The 20,297-nt window shown below is 32.4% G+C and overlaps 1 protein-coding gene across 1 annotated transcript; it reads left to right on the top strand.

The window, feature by feature from the left end:
- The first annotated feature begins 245 nt into the window (after positions 1-245).
- LOC133309560 (expansin-A15-like) lies at positions 246-2,112 on the top strand. Its single transcript, XM_061510342.1, has 4 exons — positions 246-300; positions 436-567; positions 689-1,001; positions 1,300-2,112. The coding sequence occupies exons 2-4, from the start codon at positions 441-443 to the stop codon at positions 1,604-1,606; spliced, it is 747 nt and encodes a 248-aa protein (XP_061366326.1). The 5' UTR covers positions 246-300; positions 436-440; the 3' UTR covers positions 1,607-2,112.
- Positions 2,113-20,297: the final 18,185 nt, after the last annotated feature.

The following is a 20,297-nucleotide window of genomic DNA, read 5'->3' as shown; positions in this document are numbered from 1 at the left end:
TTTCCATCGCAAAACAGCCTTTGTAACTTCAAAAATAGGGTCCCTCACTCCCTTGGCAATTTGAACTGTTTTAATGTGTTACAAACCACTTATACCCCTAGCGGTTTATGGTCCCAAAAATTTAAAAGCGATAGCTAAAGTTGTGAACGTGGCCCTAGCTTTCCCAATACTTGTGGCTTCCCTACCCTTACTCCAAGGTCTATAAATTAAGGGGCACTCCTCTTCATTTTCTTCACTCATCTACTCACATTGTCGCTCATTAGTGTCGTGGTCCTCCTCCACTTACTCTTCAATATCAAAGTAATTGCATTTTACAATCCTACCGAATGTTGCTTCATTATGTGAAAGTCCAAACTGCACTTTCTTTAGCTAAATGTTGCAACTTGAAAGAATTACAAGAAGGAAATGACTGATTATTTTGTTTTCGATGTTCAGGTAAAATGGCTCTCATTGGTTTGCTATCGGTCGGTTTTCTCACAATGTTCTCCACTGCCTATGGCTATGATGGTGGGTGGATTAATGCACATGCCACCTTCTATGGAGGAAGTGATGCATCAGGAACAATGGGTATGCTGCACTACAAAAAATTTCCCACATTTTTCTTTTGGTAAAATGTGGTTGTTGTTTGTTGGAGCATGTTTTGAGTAAACCAACATAACTAATTTGTTTGCTAATGAAATTTGTTCAGGTGGGGCATGTGGATATGGGAACCTCTACAGCCAGGGGTATGGAACAAACACTGCTGCTCTGAGCACAGCTCTGTTCAACAATGGTCTTAGCTGTGGCTCTTGCTATGAGATTAGGTGTATGAATGACAATAGGTGGTGCTTGCCTGGCTCCATTTTGGTCACTGCCACCAATTTCTGCCCTCCAAATAATGCTTTACCCAACAATGCAGGGGGTTGGTGTAACCCTCCTCAGCACCACTTTGATCTCGCTCAGCCTGTATTCCTGCGCATTGCCCAATACAAAGCTGGAATTGTGCCTGTGGCTTACAGAAGGTAATATGTCTTCTTCTTTTTTTCACTTTAGAGCTAGTGAAATGGGTTGGTCCCCTTTGTCACTTTCAACTAGTAAAAGGAATTTTCTTATCCCCCCCTTTTCTTTATCACATGTTTTTGGAAGTTTCCCCACTTTCTTTATGAGTGGTAAATGAGGCAACCTAGTTTTATTATTGGAATTGGTAACTTTTCAAGTTAAATTACTTCTTTTAGCCAAATGGTAGGTGGATGGTAACTAAGCTGTGTTCCATTTTTTTTTTTTTTAACTTTTTTGTGTGTGTGTGTGGATTTTGTGTAGGGTGCCCTGTAGGAGAAAGGGTGGAATAAGGTTCACTATCAATGGTCATTCCTACTTCAACCTAGTCCTAGTCACAAATGTTGGTGGTGCTGGGGATGTACATTCTGTGGCCATTAAAGGGTCTAGAACTGGATGGATGCCAATGTCAAGGAACTGGGGCCAGAACTGGCAGAGCAACAACTATCTGAATGGCCAAAGCTTGTCTTTCAAGGTCACCACCAGTGATGGCCGTACTGTGGTCTCCAACAATGCTGCCCCAGCTGGCTGGTCCTTCGGCCAAACCTACACTGGTGCTCAATTCCGCTAGAGACCATATCCAAGTTCCAAGTCACATATTTATATACACTATATATGGTTTATATATAGCGTATTATTATCTCCTATTTAAATATTAGTTTGACTCAATGGTATACTAGGGTATTAGATAGTATGCTACTTGGTGGTGGTAATGTGTTGGCATTCTAGGGTTCAGAAAATGGGAAGTGCTTATTTTAAATTGGCTCTTCATCATTTTGATGGTATCAATAGGGAGGTTCCTATTTCTTAGGGCCTTTTCTAATATTGGTTTTTTTTTTTCTTCTCATTTTTGAAAGCTTTGTAACATTCTGCTGCTAAATAGAAGCTAGCAGAGATGGGCTTTTTTATATTTTATCTGTAACCTACTAAATTGGATGAGGTGGACTCTCGTACTACCCGCCGTTAGTATTGGAATAGTGTTTATTTCTTTTTTCTTTGCTGTGAGTGTTAGAAGCATTGTTTGCTCACTAATTGGTTGTGAGCAGCCTAGGCTGAGTATGTCTTTTGGTCATATTAGAGACTGAAAAGTGTAAAATTTTCAATTTCTGCATGTAATGGAAAGTTGCAGTAATTTACGATTACTACTTAGTTATTTATGTATCTATAAGAGTTAAATTAGCTCGAGAAGCATAACGTTGTTAAAAATTAATTATTATTTGAGAAAAATTAATTTAAAATTAATTAATGATATTGTATATAGTCAAATATTACCTAAAATCGTAGAAGGATTTGAAAAATATGTAGGTAGTAAACTCTTCAATGTATATATATATATATATATATATATATATATATATATATATATATATATATATATATATATATATATATATATATAGTTTGTTTTTTTTAAAGTTATTTTAGATAATTTTATTTAATGTTCATCGAAACCACGTCGCTGTGGGGTGGAAATTATGGTGTTTTTGTAATTTTAATTTATTTCAAGGTTATAATAGCTTTTATCATTCTAATTTTTTTATTTTTCAACCCAAAACGTTGTCGTTTCAATGAATATTAAACAAAGTTATCTAAAGTAACATTAACTACTTTTTTCCTATATATATATATATGTGTGTGGGAAAAAGACTTCTCATGTTGCATGAGAAATCTTTCCTCCTATCACTGTCTCACTTCAATGTTTGTGCCAGTCACTTTTCTATTATTTTATTTTTTTAAAGGTGGGCTCTACCTCTTTCTCTCTGGAGGAAAACTTCAATTTCTCGTGCAATACAAGAAATTACAAGTCATATATATATATATATATATATATATATATATATATATGAGGGGGGATATTTTGACTACTAAAAATGTCCATTACCACCTTACTACCTATCAAATCACCATTGGATCAAAGAGAGAGAATGTTAAAAAGTTTTTGAAAAGAGAGAAAATGTTAATCCAATGGTGATTAGATAGGTAGTAAGGTGGTAGTAAAAACAAGTGTTATGCAACATGAAAATGGTTTACTTTCCTACAGACACTTTGAAATTCGTGTTTTCTTATTTCATTTTATTTTTTAAAAAAATTGTGGTGTGTCCCATTGGTTTTTGTGTGTATAGCATGATGAGACTAATATCCTGCAACATTATAATCGTTTGACCGTGTGTGTGTATATATATATATATATATATATATTGGGAAAAAGAATTCTTATGTTGTAGGAGAGCTCTTTTCTCATGTTAGTGAGAGTTCGTTTTGCGTGCAATAATTTTTTTTGTTTTCTTCATTTTTTATGTGTGGGCTCCACTATAAATTTAAGTGTGTGGGAGATTTCCTCCTCCAATAGTATGAGAAAAGCATTGCCCATATATATATATATATATTATGAATAAATAATGAATACCAAATATATATTTGGTTATTATGAATAAATAATGAATACCAAATTTAATAATTTATAACCCTTTTCAAGTATTTTTAATTTAAATTGTGAAATTTTACCATTAACATGTCCGTCCAAAGCATGACACTATATCTCGATCCAATTTCTTTATCCCAAGGGTTGAATTTAATGCTCTATCTACCATGTTTGCAAATAATAAAACAGAGGATAGTAAAAAGTTATCTTTACAAAAAAATAAAAATAAAATTTATCCTATACATATTATATAAGATGGGTCAAGAAGACAATTCTCATGGCCTTTCTTGGGCAACAAATTAGGACAGGAAGACAATTTTGGGCTAACGTATTATATTATTGTCTTGGGTTGTACCAAACACAAGGATTAATAATATTATATTATTGCTTAATGGGAACACTAACAACGAAGCTTGGTACTCTACTCTACAGAATATCTATCATTCGATTTGGTCCAACAATGGAGTGTAAGCAAGATACGGTACTTTTCCCTCAGGCAAAGATGGACCCTTACCTCCAAGTTGGGCTTCAGCAACATCATGTGGCCCATGGACTGATGCAATGATGTAAGCAAGAGGCAAATGACCCACATTCTCCAACATTTTAACACCTTTTGAAATGACAAGAATGTAAAATCTGAAATTCACCTTCGGGCTAATCAATTCCATTTTAATGTTATCTTGGTTATTAAATCAAATATGCAGAACCCATTATCCTTATGTAATTTATGGCTAAATTTCAAGCCGCCCCATCAAACTCCTTTTGACTATTTTAAGCTTCACATGAGAGTTGATGAGGGAAGAATTCTGTATGACAAGCGCAACAGAGAAGGTTGCATGCCAAGGCACATAGAATATTGTAATATCCAACCTTGAACATAGCCTGGAAAGTATTGTTCTTAGATGCATATTTGTTGGCTAAACTTAATATGTTGAAAAAAACAAACTTCTTGTCAAACTTGTTGATAAATATGAAGAAGAAACTTTCTGAAATTTATCGACACTCAAGTTATAAAAAATTATTTTAGTAAATATTTATCTTTTTTAAGGTAATTAATTATGTTTATTTTGATGAGTCTTTTGGTTGAAATTAAATTAACGTTTTAATTTTATGTTCTATTTAATATCAAAATACATACAAAATTTGTTTAATTGGGATTGATAAAAAAAACCCTTTGTTATCTAAAAGTGATAATCAATATTTAGAAATTAAAAAGCTAATCAATATTATCTTAAATATGTCTCAAATAACCCTAAAATTAGTCTGAGTTTGGATTAAAATTCAAGTGTGTGCTTCATGACTCAATCCAGCAATATGAAACTCCATCACTATTGAATGTCATTCAAAAATTAACCTTAACTATTTAAAAAATTAAGACCGAAAAATTGATGTCAGCTTATATATCATCGGTGACAGTGAGAATTGAGGAATGTCTAGAACAACTCTTGGTGTGTTTTGGTGACTCCCAATACACACAAGACAAGGAAGCTCATACATTATAAAATATATGGAGTTTGTGATCTAGCTCGTTTGAATGGGCTTTTTTTTAGAAGAAGGTCTGATGTGGAAGTCCACCCATGGTTGTTAGAGTCATACCCTGGCCTAGGTGCTTCAAAGCTTCCATTCACATGATAATCTACATGGTTTTCATGAGGGTTCAGCTCTGCAACATGTTGGAGCTTCATATCATTTAGTAAATTAAAATTGTTTGGTAGGTATAGAAATTGCCCACTTAATTGTAGTCTCACAGGAGCAGTACTAAAGGACACCATTTTCTTGCCCTGAATTGGAAATATCTATTTTGGTGCTTGAGCCAAGATAACTAGGATAACTCCCAAAAGGAAGAACTTGCTGAGCCCTCCACATCTCTAAGAAAGAAATAAATCAATTTGATAAGTTGAGTTAGAAATAACTAACCCAAAAGATCTTTAATCGAATATTTATCATCTACTTTTTGTGTTTTGTATGAAATCTTATACATAAGACATGATGTTTATAAGATCATTCATCATTTCCACTAAAATACTAGTTGAGACTTTGCTCTAATTAAAAGATTCTTAACAATGACTTGCGATGTGAATATATTAAGCAAACTTAGAGGAATATCAAATAAGAAGTTTGAATCATTCATTACATTTGCTTCAGGAAAAAAAAAAAAAAAGCTCACTTGTGGAGAAGCAAGTTTGAGTCCTCAGGTAGAACCACATTTTGGCTGTCACCATTAGCAATCCATGATAAAGGTTGGAGATGCTGCTGAGCACTCATTCTGAAGGGAACATGCATTTCGTTGAACTGGAAAATAAAGATGTTTCAGCCGTGTCTCCTTTATCTTTCATTTTTACCATTTCAAATAAACCATCAAGGTCAAAATTTTACGAATATTTTCAAACTAATTTAACAAATAAAAAAAATTAGAAGATGGTGAAAAAAATTGCGTTACCAAAGGATTATACAATTTTATTTTATTTATTTTTAGGAAGGAGGGGGTTTACAAAGTACAAACAAACATTTAATTTCTTTTTGGTACAAACAAACAATTTATTTTATTAATTGATTTTGGGGAATATCAAAAGATTTTAGGGACCACCAATTGGTGAAAATGAAAAGTTACTTGGAGAACGTGGACAGCTTTCTATACATGTGCGTTGATTACCGTGTATATTTGTGAGAGTTAAAAATATTAATTTCATTTTCAGAATATAAGCTAATTTTGTGTTTGGAAAAGGAGAGTTACTATGACAAGTTGTTTTAGTTGTATACACAAGTTGCCCCTTAACATTTCTCAATTTGATATTAATAAATCTTATCTTATCTATATATAAAATTTTAAACCATTCTTCGAAAAATTTGCTAATGTGTCGCTCTTTCTTTCAATATTCACTTTATGTTCACACTTAAAACCACCGTGAAATATTTCATATTTAGTAACTTTTAAAATTCGAAATTTAAACTTGATAGGTTGGAAAAAAGTTCAACATTCTTTGGTGGAAAACAACTGTATTAATATCTCACTACTTTCTATATGAGTAATTGTTAAGCCTATTAATAATACAACTACTTTCTACATAGAAAATTGCTAAGCCTATTAATAATATTTATTATTATGTCTATTAGGATTAATTAAATTTTTTGGGTCTACAAATGAACCAATGATTATTAGGATTAATAATACCACAATTTCATAAATTACAATTGCAATAATATCTGAATACAAAACATAAATTTTTTTATCATATTTAATAAATTACGTGTACTTAATAGAAATTTGAATAAATAAATCGCGTGTTAACGAAGAACTTTTTTTAAAAAAATATTTTAAAAAACAAGAATGTCATACTTATATCCACACAATCGATAGGAGCATCAATAAATACTTTAATGCCTTTTGTATTAGATCCTAATTGCATATATATTGGTGCGTGACATGTTTCGTGAGTCTAATGAAATTATGAAATTTGTTGGATGTGTGCTTTTTGTTTGTTTACTTCTAATAGATGATAAATATTACAAAATACATATAAAAACTTTCATAATTAATTTTTTAAAATTTGTAAATTTATTTTTTTAAATAAATAAATTCATATATGATAAATAGCTCTAGCATGAAGAATCATTCTTTTAAAAATGGATCATTCTAACAGTTTACCTAGATATACTAACAATAGAAAATAAAATAAGTGTAAAAGTGACTTAAATATCTTTATTTTGATATCAACAAAGTGATTTTGTTATCAATACTTTTAAACTGGGGGAATGTTATATTTATAATTTTTTTTTTTTTTGCAAACTTTTACAAACAACACTATGTATTCCGAGAAGTACACTCAGTTACACTATATACTTCCACGAATACATAGTGTAATTTACTAAAATTTGTAAAAAAAAGTTTGTAAACGGACTCTTACCCTTTAAACTATATATATCTTGGTTCAAGTTAATTTATAAAATTATGTTATTCATATTAAAAAAATTGTTTACGTAAAAATATCAAATGCAAGTTATATATACTAGCAAATATATCATGTATTATATGTATATTTTTATTTTACTTTAAATACAAAAATATAAGTAAAAAAATTATTTAAGATTTTGGGAGAATAAAAAAATTTAATATAAAAGGTACAAATTTTTTTAATTGAAAGTACATTCTAATGTAAAATGATGTTAAAGGTAGCAAAATGGGCTCGGCGCGGAGGGCCGGCCCACCCTGCCTGCCAACACATTTTTTTACTTATATTTATTGTCTAACAAATTCGTCTTTGCGTGGCTAAAATCATTGGATTTACTGTTGATAAAATACTGACAGTTAGATGTGGCAAAATGGGCTCGGCCCGGAGGGCCAGCCCACTCCGCCCGCCAACACTTTTTTCTTCTTCTTATATTTATTGTCTAACAAATTCGTCTTTGTATGCATAAAATCATTGAATTTACTTCTAATATAAAATATTGACAGTTCGGGATGGCAAAATGAGTTAGACCCAGAGGGTCAACCCATCCCGTCCACCAACAAATTTTTTCTTCTTATATTTATTGTCTAACAAACTCGCCTTTGTATGCCTAAGATTATTGGATTTACTGTTGTAAATATTTCAGAAATAAGCATTTAAACAAAATAAACAATTGTGTTGTGGTAAATGAAAATTCATCTCTGAGAAAACTAAAAAAAGCCTAGTCAAACTATGTAATTTATGAATGACTACGGGACAAACAAAAACAATGGCATCTACTAACTCAAATATTTGCCGGTTGTACATGTACAAAATTCTGGAGTTAGGCTCCCCATATTGTTGATTTAAATAAAATGCAGTAATATATTTTTACGATTTGCGTTAACTTTTACAAAACAAACAAACTGATTTTTTTTTCTCGTGTATCGCACGAGTAATATTCTGGTTTATATAAATTCAAATCAAATTTAACCTTTAATCATTGGATGATCCAATAATTTACTAACACAATATCCCATCCGGATTGATTACCTGTCCAATTTTTATAATATTGATACAAAGTATGGAAATCATTTAATAATCAATGTTATTAAATTCGGTTGTTGGTTGAATTAATGAGTTACTTTTTAACCTAATTGAACTAGATATACATAGAAGTATGTAATATATATAACAATAGATAACATTATAACTAATATAAACAATAGATAACATTATAACTAATATATAACTATGACACGGTTTTGAACCCTACATATGACATAAAACTTCAAGAACTAATTCTTCATAAAACCAATGATAATTTACTACTAGTTGAAGCCAGTTTAGAGTTGGTTCCCCAACTTTCATTTTGAATTGACTTAACCAGATTAGTAGCGAGTTCGATTCGTGGTTGATCCGATTCAATTGGCCAGTAATTTTATTTTATTTTTGTAATTAGCCAGTTCAATTTTAATATTAACTACCTTAAGATTACTCATGAAATATATTTTGTTATTTATTACTATACACACATTATAATATTTTTCCTTTCATTTTGAAAAGAATTAAAAATTTATTTTCTTATTATTTAACAACGAGTGTTTTTTTAGTGAACTGTTAATGAGCTCATGATAAAAAAAATGTTGAAAAATATATATTATCCATATGATTATTTATATTGATTGACTATTACAAGACATTATTGACATGTTATTTGTTATATTCTTTTAGTTGTGTAAATATTAATTTTAACATTACTTGAAAAAAATCAGTATGCGATATTGAAATTTATTTAATTTATTTTTTGGTATTTTTAATTAAAATTATCATTTTAAATTATTAGATACCGACGGAGCATCTAAATATCTATCTTTTCATAGTAATTATAAATGAGTAGCCGCAACAGAGATGAAGGTTGAGCTAGAGACATTTTAAAAGTGACTATGAATTTTTTTTCCAGTAATGTTATGTAATAAAAAAAACTTTTACCAAAAGTGTAATAAATATCAAATAATGAATCCTACTCAGAGAAAAAAAAAAAGTAAAATTCAAACGTAAATGAATACGTGACAAAACCATTTATTAGCATGTTTCAAATCTTCTGTTCTTTTCGGGCTACAAAAGGTTTCAACCCAAAGAACTTGAGCTTGAGTAAGAGGGCTCATCCTAATGGACTCATAAAACTAATCCCAGTAATGAGGAACTAGGGCCTCACAAGAACGATATCGTCCGAGATACAAAAACGACTCGATGTATTTATCTGGTAGGCCCTTAGAAGTACAATCATTCCTGTGGATGAATTTCTGTAACTGTAAGCATATTTAGGTTAAAATTGACTTTGATGCTAGTTTAGTGTTTTGGGTAATTTTAGTTGGAAAATAATTAATGATTACATACACTTGTATTGTAGAGGCCAATATCCTGGCTTGGGAAAATTCAATATAAAGTCGGAGTTTAACCGAATCATGACACTTTGATTAATAAAAATAATTACAAAAAATTATATTTTGACTAACGGCTATAGCTTTCGGCCTAATATAAGCGTTGACTTGACACTTATATCGGCTATGATGTACGGACACTGACACGAGACATGACACGATAATTTTAAAAAAGGCATATTTCGACACGTTGGGACACGTTTTGATATTAAATAATATTTTTAATATATATAATATAATTTATATTTAATAGATATAACAATCCATAATAAGTCGTATAATCAATTAAATATTCAAATTTCATAACATAAATATAAACAAAAATAATTTTTCATACCTTGTTAATTTTTCATGTCAAATTTCATAATAGAAAAATATTGATTTATAAATGATTTTTTTTATTTTTAGTTAATAAAATAAAATTAAGACTAAAAAAAAAACGTGTCTGAGCGTGTCCGAAAAAGTTAACTGCGTGTCCGAAAAACGTGTCGGAGCGTGTCAGAGAGTTGACCACGTGTCCCAAAATATTGACCGTGTGTCGGAGCGTGTCCATGTCGGACACGTGTCGAACACGCAAAATTCACAAAAGAGTGCGTGTCCGTGTTTTATAGTATACTGGAGCCAAAGTCAGGGTTCGATCCCCGTGATTGCATTTGTGCAAAAGCTAGGAGCTCATTTATTATGGTCTCGGACTTGATAGTCCTTATCTTAAAATGGAAGGAAAAAAGGACTGAGAGAGAATTTGAAAAGAAGAGAAGGATTTAAATGAGTTTTTTTTTCTTTTTTTGAAAAAGGTGCACCCAAAAGATTATGCACCGAGTGTATGTTAAAAAAATCCAAAAACTAGAGGAAGGGTTTTTTTTAGGGTGTGTTTGATATAAGTTTTTTGTTAAAAATATCTAGGCAAATGGAGGTAGTATTTTTATATGTCCATGTTTGGTATCAGGATTTAAAAAAAATTATTAGAAAAATTATTTGTTCAATATTTGCTTTTTGTGTGTAAAAAACATTGTCAAATGCTTACCAAAAAAAAAATACTGTCAAATAAAACCACCTACAAGCTGATATTTGTTAATAGATGAAAAATCCAAAAAGGGTTATTATGAAAATCCAAGCAAGAAGACCAAAATAACTCTGATGTTGGGAAAAAATATTCAGCAAATTAAAATCATATTTTCTCATTTTATTTTACTCAAAGGTTCTTGTGATAATTTAATCATAATTTTTCACTTATATTTTATCTTCAACCAAACATAGACTTAGCAAATTAAAACCAATTTTTTCAATAATATTTCGGTCTACTAAATAATTTTTTTTTAAATTTTCTTATCAAAATTATTTTCTCACCATATTTTTAATAATTATATTTTCTTAGTAAAAATAATTTCTTCTCAGTCAAACACCTAGTTAAGTTCTACATGCTAAATAGCTAGCACTAGCAGTCTCCATTTTATTTTTCTTAAATGTTTTATATTGGGTTGGTGCCAAGTTTCAACAGGTATTAATGAGTTTGTACCAAGTTGGATGAGATAGCAGGGGCACTGCGTTAAAGTGTACTAGTAATAATTTTGTCATGGTAATTTGTAATGTAAATTTAAAGGATGAAAGCAATATTAATAAAATTGGATTGGTCGGCCGCATCAATTCGGAAATTGGTTATATAATTGGTTCGGGTGAAATAATAAATTAGTCATGCATCAGAATCAGTGTAACTCGGTCTATTAATTGGTAACCCGGCCAAATATAAAAAAAAAAATTGAAAATAAAATAATCATAATGAACATATTTGAGTATTTTTTACTTATTGACTTACATAGGTTATATATCTATAACATTAATACTATCTCAATTATGTATTATATAAAAAAAATTGATTTAATTTATGGTTAGAGATATCATTTATCGAATCTGAAGCCACGCATCATAGTCATTATATTTTTATTTGATCTTTTATTGAATAATAATATGTGATTTATTATTTTTTATATTAAAATATTTGGAATTTTTATATATTTTTTAAGGGAAAAATGTTTCTGCAGTTAATGCAGATAAGTTATCTGCATTTATTCCCAAAACGACATCGTTTTGATATTGAAATCTTAAAAAATTATAAATATAAAGACTATTATAACCCTGAAATAAATTAAAATTGCAAATACACCATGATTTCCGCCCAAAACGATGTCGTATTGGGCTTACTGCAGATAAGTTATCTGCAGTAACTGCAGAAAAAACGGACCCATTTTTTAAATATTTGAATATATTTATAATTTTTTAATATAAATTATAAAAGGTTCGTTTTTTCTGTAGTTACTGCAGATAATTTATCTGCAGTAAGCCAATACGACGTCGTTTTGAGGCGGAAATCATGGTGTTTTTGTAATTTTAATTTATTTCAAGGTTATAATAGTCTTTATATTCATAATTTTTTATGATTTCAATATCAAAACGACGTCGTTTTGGAAATAAATGCAGATAACTTATCTGCATTAACTGCAAAAATATTTTTCCCATTATAAAATTATATATAATTATCAGATGATGTGATTTAATTAATAACTAACTAATTGAATAATAATTCAATACTTCAACCGAATTAATAACCGAGCGGATTTACGGTTTAATAATATTGGATAAAAGTCGCTGTGAACACCTGAAAAGGGGGTGTCATCTGAAGACCATGATGGAAATTCTTACTGTTGGTGCCCTGTTTGACTGGGAACATAGAGAAACATTTTCCGTAGGGTCTACGTTTTTGACAATTGTCCTGAGCTCTGTTGTTAAAGTGTCATGTAATAAATATTTTCAGTATTATGGGATCACTACTACTCAATATGTCATTTATTAAATATAATAAAAAATAATATTTTTATACTATCTTCATTTTTATAATTATCTTCACTTCTATCCCTTATTTTTCCTTATTTTGATAAAGGAACATGTGCTCTAGGAGCATGGAAAGTAAGCTCGTCTCGTCATGTAATTGTTCAGTTGGTCCAGCTGAATCAATAGCTTTTGGACGTACTTGGATTGTTTCTTTTCTGTTCCTACAAATTTATTTGGGAACATCTTTTAAGTTGCATCAACATTGAATACTAGAACTTTGAAGTGCTTCAATTATTTTGTGAAATAGAACAAATCTGAACAGTGAATCTTTTATTACGTTATATGATAGGTTGCTTTTAATTGGGTCCTCTCAGGAGTACGGCAAGAGATACAAATGAGAAAGATGCAAAAAAGTGGAACACACAGCCCTTATAAATCACGTCCCAAGTACAGTTTACCTTATTACCAAAAAAAAAAAGCGTTACATAAATCATAGGGTGCTCAAAAGGATCTTCATAGCATCAGATCCACATACATTACAATAACAAAATATGCTCTTGTGCTACGTTGACATAAGGACCATGAACTGTTGAGCCTGGCTGTCTTTCTTTGGAATAGCCCATTGGGCGTGGACCCCTACAATCACAAATGCTCAAGATTACAACTATCCCCGCCCAAATTATTAAATTTATTTGAGCACTTGTGGGGTTTATGACTCGGTCCCAATCTCGTACTCCTTTTGGCTAATCACTGAGAGAGCATAAACTTCTATGGAAGAGTGATTATTTTGTCACATTTTTTTAAATATTTATCAGACTGTCATGTCAATAGTAAAAAAATTTAGAATATCACGTGACATTAGGGGTATTCGCGGTCTGAGTTGGATCGGTTTTGGAAGCAAAAATCATCTGATTCAATCCCTTCGGTTTGATCATGTAATCATCTATTCAGTTTGAATTTTTTTCAAATCTGATCCGATCCAATCCAATCCAATTTTTTTCGATTTGGATTGGATCGGTTTTCGGTTTTTTGAAAATTCTAAAATTTGTTTCATGATTATTGTGCAAATAACATCTTTTGTATATATTGGCTTTGTAATTTTAATTTTTTCTTAAATAAAAAATCATTAATAAACGATAATATATATTTTTTTTTACAATGAGATATGAAGCTCTACATAGAAATTTTATTGATGAGATGTGACTAGTTTTTTTTTTTGGTTTAGTTGATGGGTTAATGGGTCTTGGGTTTAGATATTTTTGAGCTATGATTGGGGAAAGACCCAAGTAGGTAGAGAAAAATTAATATCATAGATCGGTTTGGATTGGATTGGTTTTATCTATCAATTCGAAAACCGATCCAAACCAATTAAAATTTGCGATTTTTTTTTCGGTTTTTGGTTTTTCGGTTTTCGGTTTTTCGGTTCAGTCACCGCGGTTTGAATCGGTTTGGATCGGTTGATGAACCTCCCTTCGTGGCATAATTCGCTACTCTGTGTAGCGAATTATGCCTGCTGATGTGTCACCTCCCAAATGGCCACATAATTCGCTACACAGTGTAGCGAATTACGTGGACAAAATGACAGTCCTGCACAGTCAGTCCTATGACACGTGTCAAGCCAGGCATAATTCGTTACACTGTATAGCGAATTATGTCTGCTTATGTGGCACAATTCTGTTGGACTCATAATTTTGCCACATCATCATGCATAATTCACTACATAGTGTAGCGAATTACTGCCCGCTTGACACGTGTCATGTTGCTGACTGTGCAAGCTGAATCTTGACCACGTAATTCGCTACCCTGTGTAGCAAATTATTCTAACCAATTGTGACTTGCCACATCAGCAAGCATAATTCGCTACACAGGGTAGCGAATTATGCCACGTGACATTCTGAAAATTTTTATTGTTAATGTGACAATCTGATAAAATTTTTGGCGAAGCATGATAAAATGATCACTGTTTCAACTTCTATTGGCTCTAGATCTGAGCAATAGAACATCAGATTTAGGTTGTCAATGATGAATGGACTATTTGTATTTGTGGATTGTCCTTTCTATGATTATGCTGTTTCATGCATTCATGAACATATATGAAATATAAATTCAAAATAATCAACACATGCGTGTATGTAAATTATGTATCACTACATGATTGAGCTATATATTCATAATATCATTGTTTTATTGCTTGTAACTAATATGCTCTTTCTGTCTCTCGCTCAGTATGTGTTTGCAATTTTGCAAATACAAATAGATCTTTCCTCCTTTACCCGGTAGGGGAGGGGGAGGGGCCTGTTGCACTAGAGGATATCCCTTCTAATTTTTAGAGTGGTTCCAAAGGAACAGCTTCAACAGAATCTTATGGATCAGCCCTACTATTAATTAATATGGTGGGCCATCTAAGATATTTTCATTGGACAGCAAAGACCATCTCACATTGTTACTTGGGGTCACTCCAAAAACATGTTTTTCAATTGTGTTCACTATATAACAGACTCAAGCACATGAACATAGGGGTGTTCTTGTGGTGCCAGCCCCATCATTTTTTTTTACAAGAAACCTCACTTTTATCCACCCTGATCATGATGTGTTCACACTATAGTGCATGAGCACCCAAAAACCTGGGTCCCTAAGTGCTAGCTACTATCTTTTCAAGGTTCAGCAGACTTTGCTTCCTGGCTTGGAAAATTAACTGCATCTCCATTTCAAGCCTCAGATAATGTGAGAAGCACCTGTAGTTACATAGTCCCCTCGGTCCCCAACTATATACAAAATTAGGACTTGCTCTTTACATACTTCTGATTATCATTAATTTGATTATGGTGGTCGATGTCAAAAATTTAACTTGAAAGGTGTGTGCCATTTACTTTTTGTGTAAGGTAGATTAATAATATTTATATAACTACTTAATAGTTAATACAAGATAATGATATGCTACTATTCTATTGGTTAGATTTACTGAGTGAATAGTATAACAGTAGTACCAGAACTACCGTAAATATTTCCCGTAAGAAGGAGGACACTGCATCTATAAAAAAAAAGTGTATACATGGAAACTGCGGGAATAGAAAGAAAAATAAAGAATGAGCAACGGCTAGCGAAAGGGAGTACTTTAATCAAAGGCAAAAACTATATATTCCTGCATATTTTCACCTGTCAATCCACCATATAACATGCACATACTGGTGATCACTGTTCAATCTCTTTCCATTGGGTTTGACAAGTAAGAAACCAATCAAGTTGTACTTTCTGTTCTTCTATATGACAGAAAAAATATATAATTAAGGGTCCTTTCGAAAAAAAATTCAAATTCCAAATGTTAAGCTACTTGAGCGTACTATTCAAATGACATAATTTCGAAAATTATATATATCTAAATACTAAGTTTTCAAAAGAATTATTTAATTTGTCAAGGACGAAATTTTGCTATTCAACCTTACACGACACTTTTCGTCACGTGATGAAGCATTCAAGATCTGTTGTTAAATACGGTAGGGCTTGAAAATCATTAAGTCAATACACAAATATATCTACTTTTTCTTTGAGCAACATAATTATTACATTATAAAATATATATCACTATTCCAATATAATTTGTCTAAATAAGGCGAACAATAAATATACATAAATTTTAAAATATCAAAATTGAGTCGGAGAGTTATTCTTCTGAAATTGATTATAACATGTTTTATGCTATTTTATTTTATAAAATTATTTTCTAATTAGTTAGGATGATTAACCTTTTAATTCGTCAATCTGTCACAAAATAGGATGGGGGTTGGTGTTTTCAACCTATTTATAAATGGCGTATCATCATATTGCGTCTCGTTTTTTTTCAGGTTAACGATGGGTCAAAGCAAATCGAGTTAGGTTGACCGATATCACTATCCCTACTTTAAAGTATTAACAAAGTAAGGGAAAAAAAAAAAAACTGTAACTACAAACTTTTGGCTAAGTAACAATTTGTGATAGTATTAAACAATAAGAACTCAACATATCCGGTTGTGCACTTTTTCAAAAATGAAAAAACATTACTTAAGTAACAATTAATTTGATATATTATTATCTACAATTATAATTCCCGTAAACTGGTCCAATCTTTAGTTTAATTTCAATAAAAATTAATGGCTTTAATAGTTATTATGACTTGAAATTCGAATATATTATAGAATTGTAAATAATGTGTACAAAGGGTTCTCTATTTATAGAGAATATTTGACCTACTTTTAACCTAATTGGTTTGGCCCAATACAACAAAGGGCTTGGCCCAATACAACAATAAATGACTAAATAAAAACTAAATAATAACTAAATCAATATTATTTACAACACTCCCCCTCAAGCTGAGGAATAGATATTTATCATTCCCAGCTTGCTAGTAAGTTCTTGAAATCTGTCTGAAGGAAGCCCCTTTGTTAATAGATCAGCTAATTGACGCCCAGTGGGAATGTATGGAGTGGTAATCAACCCGCTATCAAGTTTCTCTTTGATGAAATGGCGGTCGACCTCAATATGTTTAGTCCGTTGAACTGGATTATGAGCTATACAAATAGCGGACTTATTATCACATAGCAGCTTCATAGGTCCCTCACATTTTATTTTGAGATCATCAAGTACAATTTTCAGCCACAGTAACTCACAAATGCCTTGAGCCATAGCTCGAAATTCAGCTTCTGCACTTGATCTGGCAACCACATCTTGTTTCTTACTTCTCCATGTCACCAAGTTACCGCAAAGAAACATGCAATAACCAGTGGTAGAACGACGGTCAGTCACGGATCCGGCATAATCAGCATCTGTGTAGACTTCTAAAGATAGATTGTCATCACGTCGGAATAACAATCCTTTACCAGGAGTACCTTTAAGATACTGAAGAATTCTCTCTACTGCCTGCATGTGTTTTTCTTTTGGATCGTGCATAAACTGACTGACAACACTAACAGCATAAGCTAGGTCTGGTCTAGTATGGGCCAGATATATCAATTTCCCAACTAGCCGTTGATATTTTCCTTTATCAACTGGAGGACTCTCTTCTTCATAGCCCATCTTGTGATTCTGCTCAATAGGAGTATTAGAGGGTTTACACCCGAGCTTTCCTGCTTCTTTGAGAAGATCAAGAACATATTTCCTCTGGCTGATAAAAATTCCTTTGCTTGAATGAGCTACTTCTATCCCTAGGAAATATCTCAGTTTCCCAAGGTCTTTGATTTCATACTCAGAGGCAAGCCGTGTTTGCAGAATCTGTCTCTCCACAAAATCATCACCTGTGATAATAATATCATCAACATATACAAGGAGCACAGTAAGCTTCTCATTTTGGGAGTGCTTGAAGAAAAGAGTGTGATCTCCTTGACTCTGTCTGTATCCTAAGGTCATCATAACCTTAGTAAATCTTCCAAACCAAGCACGAGGTGACTGCTTCAATCCATACAAGGCCTTTTTTAATCTACAAACTTTATTTTCCCCCTTCACAGAATCAAAACCAGGTGGGATTTCCATGTAGACTTCTTCTTCTAACTCACCATTGAGGAAAGCATTTTTCACATCAAATTGATTTATATCCCAATTGTAATGGGCAGCAAGGGATAACAAGATTCTCACTGTATTCATCTTTGCAACTGGAGCAAAGGTTTCTTCATAATCAATGCCATAGGTTTGAGTGTAACCTTTGGCCACTAATCGAGCCTTATATCTCTCAAGAGTGCCATCAGAATTATATTTCAGGGCATAAACCCATCTGCACCCTACTGTTTTCTTTCCGTTGGGTCTATCAATAACCTCCCATGTTTTATTTTTCTCTAAAGCATTCATCTCCTCTTGCATGGCTTGAGCCCAATTCCTATCTTTCAAGGCTTCATGTACTGATTTTGGGATTGCAACAGAATCTAGTGCTGAAACAAAGCTTTTGTGCTGCACAGAAAGATTAGCAGAGGAAACAAAGTGGGAGATAGGGTATTGAGTACAAGAGGGACAGGAGGAACAAGTTTTCTTGTGACAAGATCTTTTTCCTTTTCTAAGAGCAATAAGTAAGTCATCAGAAGTAGAAGCAATGGGTAAGTCATTAGAGATATCAGAAGAAATAGACAAATCATGAGAGGAAATAATATTAGAATCAGAAACAGGAGATTCAGGAGACTCAGAAGAAATAGGAGATTCAGGACTTACCAGTGGTTCAGACGATTGAGGTTGCTGGTGAGACAGTATGGGTTGTATCTCAGGTGTATTTGAAGGTTCTGACACACCAGGAGCAGACACACTAGGAAGAGAAAAGATTGATCCAGACTCAAAGAAGGAAGGGGACGAGTCTTTTGAAGAACTATTCTCCCCCTGACGATGAAGACCCAGAAAATAAGATTCAGATTCTTGAAAGGTGACATCCATAGAAACAAAAAATTTCCGACTTGGTGGATGATAACACTTGTACCCTTTTTTATAAAGGTTATAACCAAGGAAGACACACTTAAGAGCCCTAGGATCTAACTTACTCCGATGTTGTTTATGAACATGGACAAAGGCAACACATCCAAACACTCTTGGTGGAAGGCTCTGCAATATGGGAACAGAAGGAAAGAAGGAAGTCATGGAATGAATAGGACTGATATTGTTAAGGACCCGTGAAGGTAAACGGTTGATCAAAAAAGTTGCAGCTAATACTGCTTCTCCCCAATAAAAACTAGGAACAGATGTCTGGAAAAGTAGTGCTCTAGCAACTTCAAGAAGGTGACGATTTTTTCTTTCAGCAACCCCGTTTTGTTGAGGGGTATCAACACATGTGAGCTCATGAATCATACCTTTGTCTGAAATGAATTGTGAGAGGCGTTGATTGACGTACTCAGTACCATTATCAGATCTGAGTCTTTTAATACCCTTACCAAACTGAGTCTCAACCATGTGATGAAACCGAATAAATATCTCTGGTACTTCAGACTTGTCTTTCATCAAGTATATCTATGTTATCCGAGTACAATCGTCAATAAAAGAAACAAACCACCTTGCACCTGAAATACTGTCCACTTTAGAAGGGCCCCAAACATCAGAATGGATAAGAGAAAAAGGTTCCCTGCTTTTAATAGTGCTAGAAGGAAATGACACTCGATGGTGTTTTGCAAATTCACAAACATCACAATGAAAGGTTTCAACCGACTTATGGAGAAATAGAGAGGGGAACATAGACTTCAAAAGACTAAATGGTGGATGCCCCAGACGCTTGTGATGGAGCCAAATCATAGACTCTGCAGTAGAAGGATGACGTGTCATTAATAACTGATTTTTGCTAGCATGGTCTGGAAGGAGATGATACAACCCATCCTGTTCATTAGCAACTCCAATTGTCTTCTTCGTGGTAAGATCCTGAATAAGACAATGAGAAGGAAAAAATGTGATAGAACAATTCAAATCAGTTGTAAGTTTTTGAGTGGAGATAAGATTAGTAGAAAGCTGAGGAACATAAAGAACATTTTTAAGAAACAAGGAAGGTTGAATTTGAATGTTACCAGAACCAATAACTGGTTTATGGGATCCATCAGCTACGGATATAGTATGAATACCAACAGTAGGATGATAAGAACAAAACAACTCAGTACGACAAGCCATATGATCAGTTGCACCAGAATCCAAAATCCATGAGGTTTTAAAATCAGT

This window comes from Gastrolobium bilobum, unplaced genomic scaffold, assembly GCF_033153095.1.
Source record: "Gastrolobium bilobum isolate Gb01-03AN ecotype WA unplaced genomic scaffold, APGP_CSIRO_Gbil_v1 utg5190, whole genome shotgun sequence".
Classification (NCBI taxonomy): Eukaryota; Viridiplantae; Streptophyta; class Magnoliopsida; order Fabales; family Fabaceae; genus Gastrolobium; species Gastrolobium bilobum.
This window is presented reverse-complemented; position numbering and strand designations above follow the sequence as displayed.

What these genes read in the sequence shown, in the direction of transcription:
- LOC133309560 (XM_061510342.1), top strand. Translation starts at nt 441, where the DNA reads ATGGCTCTCATTGGTTTGCTATCGGTCGGTTTTCTCACAATGTTCTCC. An exon ending in TGATGCATCAGGAACAATGG is followed by an intron (nt 568 to 688) that starts GTATGCTGCACT and finishes AAATTTGTTCAG; the next exon opens with GTGGGGCATGTGGATATGGG. An exon ending in GTGCCTGTGGCTTACAGAAG is followed by an intron (nt 1,002 to 1,299) that starts GTAATATGTCTT and finishes GATTTTGTGTAG; the next exon opens with GGTGCCCTGTAGGAGAAAGG.